The sequence below is a fragment of the Thecamonas trahens genome, assembly GCF_000142905.1.
Source record: "Thecamonas trahens ATCC 50062 unplaced genomic scaffold supercont1.39, whole genome shotgun sequence".
NCBI lineage: Eukaryota > Apusomonadida > Apusomonadidae > Thecamonas > Thecamonas trahens.
The window spans coordinates 16569-29549 of record NW_013657641.1 but is presented as its reverse complement, the minus strand read 5'-3'; the positions used below and the strand labels follow the sequence as shown (position 1 = coordinate 29549).

The window sequence follows — 12981 nt, the reverse complement described above, 5'->3', positions numbered from 1 at the left end:
GGAGGTGGGTTGGGAGATGTGAGATGTGGTGGGAGGAATGGGGTTGATGCGGTTTGTGGCAGTGGTGGCGGTGGTTGGGGCGATGGGAGGGGGGAGGGGGGAGGTTGGCGGTGACCAGTTGATGACCAGTTGATGACCAGTTGATGACCACATGACGACAGTCAACGGCGGTGCACCAATATGAGGCAGCCAAGAACATTGGCCCGTGGCGCGTGTCAATATGAGCGCGAAGCGAGTGAGGCAGCAAAGTGCGCTCAGCCCCGTCCCACACACACTCACACACACACACACACACACGACTCGCACCGGCCAGCAAGGCACCTCTCAACTAGCTCCCGGTTGTGGTACCTCTCTCCTCCCTCTCTCTTACTTTCGCACTCTCGTTGCTTGCGTGGAATCTATTTTTTTTATTTCCCCAACCACGGCTGCCTTGATTATGGACGCAGGCGGAGCGCACGTTGATCTGGGCGTATGGGCTGGTGGACGGGAACGAGTTCGTGGCTTGGGAGGCTTTGATGACGATGGCGGCGGGCGTGGTGGAGGAGGACTTGGCTTTGATCCGCGGACGGTGCTGGAGCGAGGACGAGCGATGCAGGGGGCAGCAGTGGTGAGCTCTGTAACGTTTGTGGCGCATGCAGGGGTGGATGACGATGTGGTGGACGTGGTGGATGGGTACGGGGATGAGCTGCAGTCCATTGATTTGAAGGGTAGCTGCGTGAGCGACGACTCGATCATTGCCATTGCTCGGGCATGTCCGCTCTTGGCGTACATCGATCTGTCGCAGACGAGCCTGGTGACCGACCGAGCGCTCTCAGCGCTCGCCGCTGGTTGCCCGAGGCTGATGAGGGTCAAGCTGGCGCGGGCCAAGGGTGTGAGCGACGCCGGGCTGGTGGCGCTTGCCAGCAGCTGTAGCGAGCTGGTGGAGGTGGACGTGAGCGGGTGCGATGTGGGCGACGCCGGGGTTGCTGCGCTCGCTGCGGGCGCTGCGGGCCTTGCGCACCTCGAGCTGAACGGGTGCGTCAAGGTGAGCGATGCGGCGGTGGCTGCGGTGGTGGGCCTCTGTCCCCAGATGGAGGTGCTGGGTCTGGAGGGGTGTGTGGGGCTGGATGCGCTGGTGACGCTCGAGGTTGCGCGGGCGGGCCAAGGGAGCGCGCCGGCGCTGACGCAAGAGAGCGTGGCGATGGTGCTGGCATGCTCCAAGGGAGCGCCACACCTTGTGCATCATCTCGGGCGAGTGGGCGCGCTACCGGCGACGGCGCTGGGTCTTGCGCGGGCGGCAGGGATGGACATCCTCGCGCCTGTGCGGGCAGCGGACGGGCTGGGCAAGTCGTCGTCGCAGGAGCTTGTTGACGCGCTTGTGGTCCGCGGCTTTGATCCGTTTGAGGTCGAGGCTGACGGGCGGCACAGCTATACCCTGGCACCGGGCTCTGTGGCGCCAGCTGTGGTCCAAGCAATGCGCGTGTGGCTGGCGACGCATGGCGATGGGGCGGCGGACGTAGCGGGCGGGATCAACCGGGCGACGCTTGCACTGTTTGTCTCGCTCCGGGCGGGGAGCGAGGTGCGGTTTTCTGCGGCGCACCTGGGAGAGCTGATCCGAGCCGGGGCGAACGTCAACGCGCTCGAGCCTGTGCTCGGGCAGCGGCCGCTACACATTGCGGCGAGCGGAGGGCAGATGGCGACGGTGATGGCGCTCCTGGCGGCCGGCGCCGAGCTATGGGCGATGAACGCGGCAGGCGAGGGAGCTTACGCACTTGCGACCTCGCACGAGCTCACCGCACTGCTGACCGGAGCAACGGAGCTGCCGGCCCCGTTTGTGGCGCACATGCGTCAGGTGCTCGGGCACGACGTCAGCTTGAGGAACGGGAACGGTGATCGTGTAGAGGCGCTTGAGGAGGCGCTGGCGGCCAAGGCGAGCGAGTTGACAGCGACGCAAGCGGAGCTACGTGCGACGCAAGACCGGCTAGCGATGGCCGAAGCCGACGTGGCTGCGCTCCGCAGCGACTACGCACGGCTGACAGCGAGGCTCGAGGCCATGGCGGCGCTTGTACCGCGACCGAGAGCGCGGCTTGATAGCTGACCCTTACGCATGCTTGGCCTGCGGCTTGAGGTGGGAGGCGCGGCTGAACGTGATGGCGGCCGACAGGTAGACGCCCGCCTGAAGGATGCCCGAGTTGCCGTCGCGGTGACGGACGTCTGGGAGCATGGGCGAGGCGTGCGAGGTGCCGCACGGCACCGATCCGGAGGAGCGGTGGGTGCGGACGGCGGAGCTTGTCGTTGACGAGCCCCCGCCGACCGGGAAGTTGAGCACGACAGAGTTGAACACAGCGGCCGGGTGGGAGAGCGTGTTGAGCCTCTCAAGCTTTAAATCGAGGTCCTCGAGCGCCGATGAGAGACCAGCAACGAGCGCGCCGACCGACTCGGAGCCGGCGCCCGTGGGAAAGGCCACCGTGGCGTCGGCGCCGACGACGGCCTTCCACTCGCCGGCGATGAGCGCAACGTGCGACGACGCAACGCCGTCTACGACCACCGACGCACGTTGATACACAGAGATGCCGCCCTGAGACATGCCCGAGTGTGTGATTGTGTGTGTATGTGTGTGGTGGAGTGTGCGCCGAGTGTGCGCGAGTGCGCGAGGCGGAGACCAGCGACTCAACTTTGGCCTCGCACATCTGGAGCCCCGGGCTCTCCTGCTTGATCTCCAACTACGGCGTGCACCGCTACATCTACTTAAAGTTGAGGACAAAGTACTTGATCTACGTGCAGACGCCGCTCATGTCGCTCCACCGGTACGAGGCCCTCAAACGCACCCTCCGCTGGCCACGGCCGACGTCGCCCCGTCCGGCCGCGCCCTCATCGTCCGAGGCTGTTGTGGCCCACCAGTGGCCACAGCAACCATTAACACATTGTACTACTGTTTTACCGCGATTGATGGATGTTGCGACGTCTGTGAAGCGTCGCAGAGCGCGGCTTGTGCGATGGACGCAACTCTCCATTCCGTACCGTAAAAGGCCTAAAACGAGTTCGGAAGAGGGTTTGAGTGGCAGCCACCGTGACATTGCCGGGAGAGAAATTTTTGTTGTATGAGCAACCCGTTTTTCTGGAGTGAGAAAAAAAACGGACGTCAAAGAGGCAAAACGGAACGAGTACAGTCGTTGGCAGAGAAGCATGGGTGTATGGCAAGAGGCAGGGAAGGGGGAAGGGGGGGGCTGGAAGAGAGTCGGGGAGCACCACTCTTCGTCACGGAAACGACGAGGGGGGAAGGGGAGAAGAGGTCAAGATGGGAGTATGGGCAAGAGTGGTTGTTCTGGTCTGCTCACTCGTGGCGGTGGTGGTGGTCGAGGTGTATGCTGGTAGCGGTGACTGTGAAGAGCTTGCGGGTCGTGGTTCGGTGGTTTACGCAGTGGCAGAAGGTGGCCAAGTGGATGCGGGACAAAAAATTGATACCCATCAGACTCCGCTCTCTCTCTCGACGGCACTTGTGGTAGCGAGGCAGTGTGGCAGAGAGAGTAATGTGGTTACCATCCGTCTTGCAGTTGGTCTCTATTTGCTCGACTTTCCCATCGAAATGCCTCCCTGGACAGCCATCGAAGGCGGATTCGTGCAAGCTGGCGGAAGTGGGATGTGGGAAAAGTCCAACAAGGCCATCTCCCACCTCCAACGGGTTTTGCCCTCGATCAAGATCGAGGGTGTCAACATCTTGGTCGCCATCGAGGCGCTTGGCCTGCCGTACTTTCGTCTGGCGGATGTCAAGGTCTCGACCGTCGACGCACCGGTGCTGATCGACGAGAGTGGCATCTCGACCTACGCCCTCCTCGCCCGCTTTTGCGAGTCAGTTGAGCTTGTCCGCGTCGTGTTGGCACCCGGAAAGGGAGGCGATGGCGTGACGCAACCACAGCCGCCGCAGGGCGAGCGTGGCGGCGATGGGTTGCAGGGTGGGCCGACCGGGACTGGCTGGCAAAGCTCGGGTGGTGGAAACGGGGGTAGCGGTGGCGGTGCCACCGCAGCCGGCACAGGTGGCTTAGGTGGCGGATGTGGCGTGGCTGGCGACGACGGCGGTGCGGCTGGAAGTTGGCGTGCAGGCGGAGGCGGCGGAGGCGGCGGCGGCTGCGGATGCGACTGTAATGGGGTGGCCGGCGGGTACTGGAGCGGACCAGGTGCTGGCGGAGGCGGAGCCATTGACGCGCCCGGCGTGGACGGATCCCCCGGAAGCAACGCACCACCGATCGTCTTTCTTAATGGCATTCATCGTGTGCTCTCGGCGGGCAGGGGCGGCGACGGTGCCGGTGGGAGCGGCGGCGGCGGCGGAGCCGGTGCGCAGGTCAACTCTTGGGCCGACACAGGAACGCTAGGAACCGGCGGCGGCGGTGCAGGTGGTGGAGAGGGTGGGCTCGGCGGGCATCCGGGACACTCTGGCGGCGTAGTGACTGCGCTCTCTGTCTTTGACATCACCGGTGGGGCAGAGCTTATTGATGTGGCCATCGAGCTCGGGGCGCCCGGCACAGGCTCGCGCGGAAGCGCCGGCGGAGATGGCGGCGATCCGGGGACGCCTGGCTCGCGCGGCTCGACCAACCGATCCGTCGGTCACGGCGGGCTTGTCGGCTACCGCGGCGGGAACGGCGGCGAGGGCGGAAATGGGACGGACGGGTTTGCGGCGGAGATCGCGGGCGTGGAGCCGGTCACTCGTGTTCCACCGACGTCGTATGTCTTCAGCTATGAGCCGGCGTTCTCGGCCTCGGCGAGCGCGTACTGCACCAACTCGCTGGTGGAGGTGAGCAAGGGCGATAGTCTTGCGTGGGAGTGGCCGGCGAGTGACGCTGTAACCATCTTCTCGGAGAACGCCACCTTTGCCGCAGTTGCCTACGGCGAGATCGGGCGGTACACCATCGGGGCCGGGACGATCCGGCTCCACGAGTTTGTGCACATCGCGCGGACCTCGCCGCCGCTTGTCCTCGTGCCGTCGGGCCTCTCCGAGCCCGGCGGATCGGCCGGCGAGCGAGCCGCGATTGTCAACTCGCCGATCCCACCGTCGCTGGCGCTTTTCCCGGCGCCGGGCCTCTCACTCCCGGTCACGTGGCGGGCGAGTGGGACGGCCGGATGCGACGGGCTGACGGCGAGCGGGTGGAACTTGACGGCGCTTCCGCTCACCAGCGATGGATACTGCGACATCGAGCTGACGGTGGCGTCGGAGACGTGCGGGACACTGATGACGCGGACACGGGTGGTGACGTCGACGGTCGATCCAGGCCAGACGACGACGACGGCGGTTTCGCCGATCTCGCTGGAGGTTGGTGAGTCGTGGACGTTTACGCTAGAGACGTTTGACAGCGCCGGACGCCCACTGGCGCGCGGCGACGATGTCATCGGCGTCTACCCGACGCTCGGCCCGTACACTGGCCCGACAGCGTATGCGGTGTCTGTCGCCTCGCCATCACTGGGCGTCTTTCACGTCTCGGCCACCTTTACCAATCCGGGCATGCAGTCTGTGGCCATCACCCGCAACGGGATTCCGCTCCTCGGGGTCGGCAACCCGCACGAGCTCAACATCGGGTCGTCGGCGGTGTCGCCTGGCGAGTCGACGGCGTCCGGCGCAGGCATCGAGAGCCCGATTGTGGGGCAGATGATGGAGGTGGTTGTCACCTCGCGCGACTTGTTCGGCAATGTTATCACGGTCTCGCCCGGCAGCTCTGTCCGGGCCACCATGGTCTCTGAGAGTGCGTCGACACCTGTCGAGTGCGGCGCGATAGGGCTCGGGCTCTCCAAGTGCACGTACAACGCGGCGGATCCGGGCTTCTACACGCTCAACATTGTGATTAATGGGGTGCCCATTGCCGGCGCGCCGTTTTCGCTCGCGCTCCTTGCCGACTGCGACCGCGGGATGTACGCCGAGACGCCGTACGGGCCGTGCGCAGCGTGCAGCTCGAGCGAGTGGAACGACTCGCCGCGCGGGCCGTGCCAGGCCTGCCCGCCGCACACGCTCTCGGTCTTTCCGGCAGGCACAATGAGCAACTGCACCTGCGCCAGCGGCTACTGGCAAAGGGCGGGCGCGAGCGCAGAGGCTGGATGTGAGGCATGCCCCAAGGGCGCGGTGTGCGACGGTGGGCGGGCGCAGCCGCGGGCTGAGCCTGGCTATTTCCCGGTCGATGCCGAGGGCGGCGTGTTTGCGTCGTGCCCGCAGGCTTCGTCGTCATGCGCTGGCAACGGGCAGTGCCACAAGGCGTACACTGGGTTTCTCTGCAAGGACTGCGAGGGCGGGTACTATCGGACGGCGGATGGGCAATGTTTCGCGTGCCCGCAGAGCTCTGGCCTCATGATGGCCGGGTTTGGGTGCGGGCTCGTTGTGGCGGGCCTCGTCGGGGTGGCGATGGCGGCGAATGCGATGGCCAAGCCGCAGGACACGGCGTCGCACCGGTCGTCTGTCCCGCACTCGCTCTCTGCGGCGCTTGTCCTCCTCCAGATTCTGGGGCTCATCTCGACGCTCCCGCTCTCATGGCCGGGCTCTGTGGAGCGAACCATGTCACCGGGCAACGTGGCAAACCTCGACATGTCGATCTTTGCCACCGGGTGCTCGATCACTTCGTTTTCGTCGCGGTACCTGCTCTCGCTGGCAGTGCCAGCTGTGGTCTTTGCTGCGGCGGTGCTTGGGGCGTGCATGTTTGGCCTCGCGCAGCGGTGCGGGCTCATCGCCGCCGGCTCGGAGCTCGCCCGAGTCAAGCCGCGATCGATGGTGGAGCGGCTGGTGGTGACCGTCGCGCCGCTGCTGTACATCCCGCTGAGCAAGTCGGCGCTTGCGCTCTTTGATTGCTCGCGGTTCCCCAACGGAAAGTACTTTCTGGACGCCGAGCCGAGCTTTGAGTGCTTCTCGGATAGATGGTTTGTCCTCCTCCCGTTTGGCCTCGCTGCGCTGGGCTTGTTTGTCATCGGCGTCCCGGCAAGCTTCACGTATCTTCTCTTTTCGGTGTCGGACACGCTCCGCGAGCCGGACACGATGCGGCGGTTCTCCCCGCTCTACGTCCTCATGCGCACGCCGTACCCGTGGATGGAGTGCGTGCTGCTGGCCAAGCGGCTGGCCATTGTGGCTGCTGCGCTGTTCTTCTCCAACCTCGCCGAATGGCTCATCTCGTCACTCATCTTTATCTTCTTCTTCTTCTACGTTCTCCAAGCGCGATGGCAGCCGTACTGGCTCCCGCTGTACAACACGCTCGAGGAGCGGGTCGGCTGGGGCTGCATCGCCCTCGTCACCTGCGGCGCCATGTTTCACTCGGACACCTTTTCGTCGCCGGCGTCGCGGACGGTCTTTACCATCGTCGCCTTTGTGGTCATTGGTGGGCTTGGCGTCGTCATTGTCTCGACCATGTGGATCGAGGTCAAGGACATCTACTCGCGATCGCGGGCCAAGGGACCCGACGATGTCCGCGAGGAGGAGCTGTTCCGGCACTTTGAGCTTCACGCGCCGGATCTCGAGGACCGTGAGCTGGCCCGCGAGCTCGACGCGGTACGCGAGGCGTACTACGAGCGACGTGAGAGCAAGGCGTTTGTCGAGGCAAGCCGGCCGCTCACGCGGCAGCTCTCGCTCCAGCTCTCGCTCGACATTGCCCGCGATCTGCCAGTCGAGCTCGAGCTCGGTGAGTTCTCGCCCATCGCTGCGGGCGTGCTGGGTGAGGACAACGAGGCCGGCATCGAGTACGGGCGAGGATGGGTCGAGGCTGAGGCTGAAGGAGCTAGTGATGCCTTTGACGACCTTGCTCCGTCTGGCTCTGTGACGCGGAACCCCATTTTTGGCGAGTCGATGTCGTCGAACCTCTCATCGTCGAGCTGAGTTAAAATTGGTGTTTGTGTGTGGGTGTGTGCAGCCGGGACTTTGCCGAGGTAATCGACAAGCCGGCGACTGGTCGCGGGGCGGGCGGCGAGGGCAGAGACGCAGACACGTCTAGCGGGCGGTGGAGTTGAGGCATGCTCACCAAACTACCTACGGAACTTCTTCAGTACCTTGCGTATACGGTGAGGGTGCTTTCCGCGGCCGACGTGGTGGCACTGGCGCGTACATGCCGGCGGATCCATGCGGCGGTCCTCGGCTCGGCCCATGCTGTGGCATTGGCTCAATCATTGGAAGGCATCGATCATTGTGCCGGAAGAGGAGCTTGGCGAGCGGCTTCGATGGCACTGCGACGGATGGAGGTGGCGGAGCAGATAGATTGGCTCACTCGTGGCGGAGTCAGGCGACGTGGCTACTTTGATCAGCTGGTCATGCCCGTCGCCGACATCATCGCCGCCGGCGAGTCGCTCATCGACAGCGGTGATGGCGGCGAGGAGGAGATCGGATGGAGGATGCTGGTCAGAGTCCTGGCTGCCTCGCAGCTGGCGGTCGAGGTCTGGTGGGGTGTCCGCATCCTTGCCATGCTGTGGTATGGGGAAGATCGGTGGATCGGGGTGGGGACCATGCTCGCGTGCGGTGGCAAGGCCTACGAGGCGCTCGCCATCACACTTGTTGAGGTGGTGGATGACGCCGACAAGACGAGCATGCTCATGGTCGCCGCTTCGCAGGGCTTGGTGGCCCTGGTGACGCGGCTGCTGAACGAGCCCGGGGTGGAGCCCACTGCTGATGAGAGCTGTGCGCTGCGATGGGCGGGCGGAACGGACACGCCGACGCGCTCGTGCTTCTGCTCGCCGATGGGCGGTCAGATCCCACCGCCTGCGACCACGAGGTGATCCAAGTGGCGGCCGAGAGCGGACACGTCGACGTGGTGGCCGCCCTCCTCGTCGACGGGCGGGTGGATCCGGGTGTCGGCAACAACTACGCGATCTCAGCAGCGTCGTCGTGCGGCCATCCCGAGGTCGTCACCTTGCTCATAGCCGATCCGCGGGTGGATAGTTCGATCTTGGACAAGTGGCGGTGAGTAGAGAGCGAGTACTCTGGCGAACAGCCGTATGATGAGAACGGTGTGATCGCCCCCGCCCTCGCCATCAGCCGCTCAGCCTCCTCTCTCGCGCAAACGAGCTAAATCCATGGTCCAGCACACATCAGATAGGACTTAATTTCCTCCTCATAAACGAGTAGCGCGCTATCAGGAGCCGTCTCGTCCTTGAGTGCAGCCATCTCACACGTGACGACGCCGTCGAGGCATGGATCGAGCGAATTGACGAGTGATCTGCGGATCTTTGATTTCCCACAGGCTAGCGCTTTATGGGAACGATACTTGCTGACGGCATGCAAAACGTGCTCTACGGACACACGACGCAGAACCATTACACGTTGCCATGCTCATGTGCTTGATGTCTGTGAGGCTCTCGACTATCGCACTCTTTCCCGCCCACGCCGTCGTTCTAGGCCGATCCCGTGACCAGCCATCGGGCTGCGACAAGCGCGACGACTGCCAGAGTCAACGTCGTCTGTTTAACGTATCTTCCCTCCCGATGGCAGTCTGCAACGACGATGTCGGGTGCCTGCCTAGAGCCCACGACGACGGTTGGTGCACACAGCTGCACCGGCGATCGCAGTAAAGCAAGGACATCACATACATCACATACACCTGCTGGCGGCTCAGTTGGATCCGGAACGAGCGCCTCTCAACGACCTGGCGTTGATCGTGCGCGACGGGTGGGAGCCAAGCCATAATCGATGCGGGCAAGCCCCATCATTATCATTGTCGTCGTTGGCGTCGTCGTCAGGAGCGGTTGTTGAGTAAAAGTTGCACGAGCGTGAAGCCCGCCAGCAACGAGGTGTAGACCATTGAGCCGAGGTGGCGACGAGACACAACTAGCGAGCCAACGGTAATGCCGAAAAAGCTCCTCAGCGACTCGGCGGCGTGCAAGAGGACCGAGCATTGTGCCGAGAGTCGCGGATCACCGGTAGTATTGAAGATAGCAATGTCGAGCGCGAGCTGCTGCATGGCCATCTCGTTGCTGTAACGCTTCGACGCCACTCGCGAGATGAGATAGACGATCAAGAGCAGGCAAAAGTGGACGTAGACGGTGTAGCCGAGCAGCGCCCAAGTGACGAACGGAACTGAGGCCAGCTCGTCCTCCGAGTTGACAAGGTCAATGCCCAGTGCGACATACAGAGTGGCGACAACGAGCGTAAAGCCCGCCAGGGGCACCGTCCAAGCCACCATGATCTCAGAAGAGGCCTGGTACATGCGCATCCGCGTCAGCCTGAGGCGCGAGTGCACGTTGGTGAGCGCAGCCGACAGCGCGTCGTGGTCGCGGGCAGTAAGTGCAGCGCGCGTCTTATCCACCTGGTAAGTCAGCAGTGAGATGTCATGGCGGAGGACTGTCGAAACAAGCCACGGCACAGCCACGAGGCAATCGCAGAACACAATGGCCGGAAAAGACAAGACAGGCCCCACAAGCTTGAGCGTAACCTCCCACGGCGAGTTGCGGCCAAAGACAGGCTCCATCGAGACAAAGGAGACAGCAATGCCAAGCGATATCAAGCACGAGAAGGTAACAATTGCTGCTCCGCACGCTGTCAAGCGCACCAGTTGGATCTGTCGCTCTCTCGGCAGCTCAGAGCGGAGGACAAAGGCGGCAATGCGACCGCGATGAACCAGACGGGCAATGAGGATAACCGCCGACTCCATCGCGATGACCATCCAAGCAGCCGAGAGCAAGACGACCGAAGTAAGCGATCGAGCCAGAGCACCAAACCACAGAATACTGCAGACAATGGAGAGAGCCAATAAGGTGGCACCAGGCAACCGAGCACGCCATGACCTTGTCTTGGGATGATAGCCAGCCATGAGCAGCGTCGCCTGCCAAAGCCATGGATGGCGACTCGCCATCTCGGCACTCTCCTTGGGTGTCAGTGGCGGAATGGAGGTAAAATCCACCTCTACATGCTTGGCCATCGTGCCTGTGGTCTTGCCAACACTCACCCGATCAGGCAGTCCCGGTAGGTCCGCCAGCGTGCTCATCGCTTCCGTGAGTCTGCTATCAATCTCCGAGTCCGACGTCATATCCTCGCTCGTCGCCTGCGCCATGGCGGGAGTGGTGGCAAGGGTGGTGCTGCTGCTGGTGCTGGCGGTGGCGGGAACAGGTTGAGTGTCGGGGTCGAGGTGTGGTGAGGGTGGTCGTGTGGCGCTACAGTGAGGTGTGGGGGTGGGGGGTGAGGGGGTACGAGTGCCTGAGCATGGGCGAAGGATGGCGGAGGGGGTGTCGGCACGCGTGGGGGGGAGAGAGGGAGACCACTCACTTTGCGCTGGTCTCCAAACAACTGCGCCTTTTTTTTGCGGGGGGGGGGGGGGGGGTGTTGAGAGTCCTTTTTTTTTTATCTCCCTTATTTTTTTGTGTGTGTGTGGCGGCGGTGGTGGTCATCCATCGGCGGCGGCTGGTGGTGTCCACGCTCGCCTCGGACGACGATCTCATCATCACCCACAACGACCTCACGCTCGGCTAGGTGGTTTGCTACGGAGCGTACGGCCGGGTCTACGCCGGGATGTGGTGGCGGACGGCGGTGGCGGTGAAGCAAGCCGCACGCTGGCAGCTTCGACTGGGATCCGGCGCGGGTGCACAAGTTCGCGGACGAGGCGGCGATGCTGATGCGTCTGAGGCATCCCAACGTGCTGATGCGTCTGAGGCATCCCAACGTTATCCTCTTTATGGGCGTCACTGTCTCGCCGCCGTCCATCGTCGCTGAGTTTATCCTCACGCCCGACCTCGCCATCCCCACCTTGGCCGTCTTCCGCTGGGCACACTGCATGGCCCAGGGCATGCAGTACCTTGCCGCATCGGGCGTCGTCCACGGCGATCTCAGGTCGCTCAACGTGATGGGCGCGGCGGGAGCAGTGGCGGCGCGAGATGGAGACGGTGCTCGAGGCTGGCGGGCCGATGGTGCTCGGCGGGTGGTGGAGAGCGAGTTGCGCGGGTGCGAGGTGGTGGCCAAGGTCCTGCTGGAGCTGCGGAAACGCCACAGCAGCTGCTGCAGGTGGCGGTGTGCATGGCGTCGGCGGTGAGCGCGGGCGTCGAGTGCCTGTCGATCGTCTCGCCGCTGGCGCTCTGCCTCGAGCCGCCGCATGTGGCGCTCATCTACCCGCGGATCAGCGGCGAGTCGTTGGAGGAGCTCCTCGCCGAGGCCTTTCTTGTCGGGCGGTCTCACGATCGATCGTTGCAGCGGGAGCAGAAGCGGGCTGACCGGGCTCGGACACCGCTGTTAGCTGAGCTCGGGCTCGGGCCTCGACCGCATGTGGGCGCTGAGCATCGAGCTGGCGCTGGCGCGTGCGCTCGCCGAGGTCCACTCGATCACGGGCGGCGGGCACGACGTGGTGGTGGACCACAAGAGCGGACGGATGGTCATCAAGAGCAACCAGGGGACGATGGCGGTGGTGCCATCGGTGGCGTACATGGCGCCGGAGCAGCTGCGCGAAGCCGAAGAGGGTTTTGAGGGCGGCATGTTCACCTTTGGAACGCTCCTCTACGAGATGCTCACGCGGGCGCCGGCGTTTGATGGCAGCAATGCCATGGAGGTCGGCCGTCAAGTCCTCACCAGCAACGCTGCTAGTGCGATGGCGGGTGATTCATCCGGCGGTGTTGGTCGGTCGATCCGCTGGTGAGGCCCATGGCGCAGGAGGCTGCGGATGTGCTGGCGGCGGCGAGGATGCGGGCGTGGTGCTCGGGGGAGTAAAGGCGGTGGTGTTATGGGTGGCGGCGGAGGATGATGGGGGGGCAGTTGGAGACGACAGCGAGGAGGCGGTTGGGGTCGGAGGGGTGGGGGATGGAGATGCCGGTGTGGTTGGCAATCGTGATGCGGGTAGCGTGGCTGCCTGAGTGAGTGGAGGTGGAGCAGAGGGCGTGGAGCCAGAAGGAGGAAGGGTGGCCGGCGTGGAGGATGTAGCCGGTGGGGGAGGGGTGCCACTCGAACGTCTCGCCGGAGTATGACGACGAGATCAGGACAGGCAGCTGGCTATCCGCACTCGGCAGCGCAATCACACTCCGTACATTGTCGTTGTGGCCCTCCAGCACCTCACAGGAGGCACTGTCCGCGGTGTA

General features: G+C 64.0%; 6 protein-coding genes across 6 annotated transcripts in view; 4 read left to right on the top strand and 2 right to left on the bottom strand.

The window, feature by feature from the left end:
- Nucleotides 1–436: 436 nt before the first annotated feature.
- On the top strand, nucleotides 437–2015 carry AMSG_08153 (uncharacterized protein; the record flags this gene model as incomplete). Its single annotated transcript, XM_013900059.1, has 2 exons — nucleotides 437–1943; nucleotides 1999–2015. 2 exons carry the CDS (start codon nucleotides 437–439, stop codon nucleotides 2013–2015), a joined length of 1524 nt encoding a protein of 507 aa, XP_013755513.1.
- A 1310-nt stretch (nucleotides 2016–3325) lies between these two features.
- Nucleotides 3326–7835, top strand: AMSG_08151 (uncharacterized protein). Its single transcript, XM_013900058.1, has 2 exons — nucleotides 3326–3911; nucleotides 4167–7835. Exons 1-2 carry the CDS (start codon nucleotides 3566–3568, stop codon nucleotides 7814–7816), a joined length of 3996 nt encoding a protein of 1331 aa, XP_013755512.1. The 5' UTR covers nucleotides 3326–3565; the 3' UTR covers nucleotides 7817–7835.
- A 400-nt stretch (nucleotides 7836–8235) lies between these two features.
- AMSG_08150 (uncharacterized protein) lies at nucleotides 8236–8894 on the top strand (the record flags this gene model as incomplete). Its single annotated transcript, XM_013900057.1, has 2 exons — nucleotides 8236–8674; nucleotides 8713–8894. Exons 1-2 carry the CDS (start codon nucleotides 8245–8247, stop codon nucleotides 8892–8894), a joined length of 612 nt encoding a protein of 203 aa, XP_013755511.1. The 5' UTR covers nucleotides 8236–8244.
- Nucleotides 8895–9662: 768 nt separating this feature from the next.
- AMSG_08149 (uncharacterized protein) lies at nucleotides 9663–10577 on the bottom strand (the record flags this gene model as incomplete). Its single annotated transcript, XM_013900056.1, has 1 exon — nucleotides 9663–10577. One exon carries the CDS (start codon nucleotides 10575–10577, stop codon nucleotides 9663–9665), a length of 915 nt encoding a protein of 304 aa, XP_013755510.1.
- A 951-nt stretch (nucleotides 10578–11528) lies between these two features.
- On the top strand, nucleotides 11529–12545 carry AMSG_08148 (serine/threonine protein kinase; the record flags this gene model as incomplete). Its single annotated transcript, XM_013900055.1, has 3 exons — nucleotides 11529–11879; nucleotides 11909–12076; nucleotides 12150–12545. The coding sequence occupies 3 exons, from the start codon at nucleotides 11529–11531 to the stop codon at nucleotides 12543–12545; spliced, it is 915 nt and encodes a 304-aa protein (XP_013755509.1).
- Nucleotides 12546–12955: 410 nt separating this feature from the next.
- Nucleotides 12956–12981, bottom strand: part of AMSG_08147 (ribosome assembly protein 4) — a gene marked incomplete at both ends in the record, with an annotated part of 3946 nt that continues 3920 nt past the window's right edge. The window contains one exon of the mRNA XM_013900054.1: nucleotides 12956–12967. Coding sequence (XP_013755508.1) covers nucleotides 12956–12967 — 12 coding nt within the window. The remainder of the gene's footprint in view (nucleotides 12968–12981) is intronic.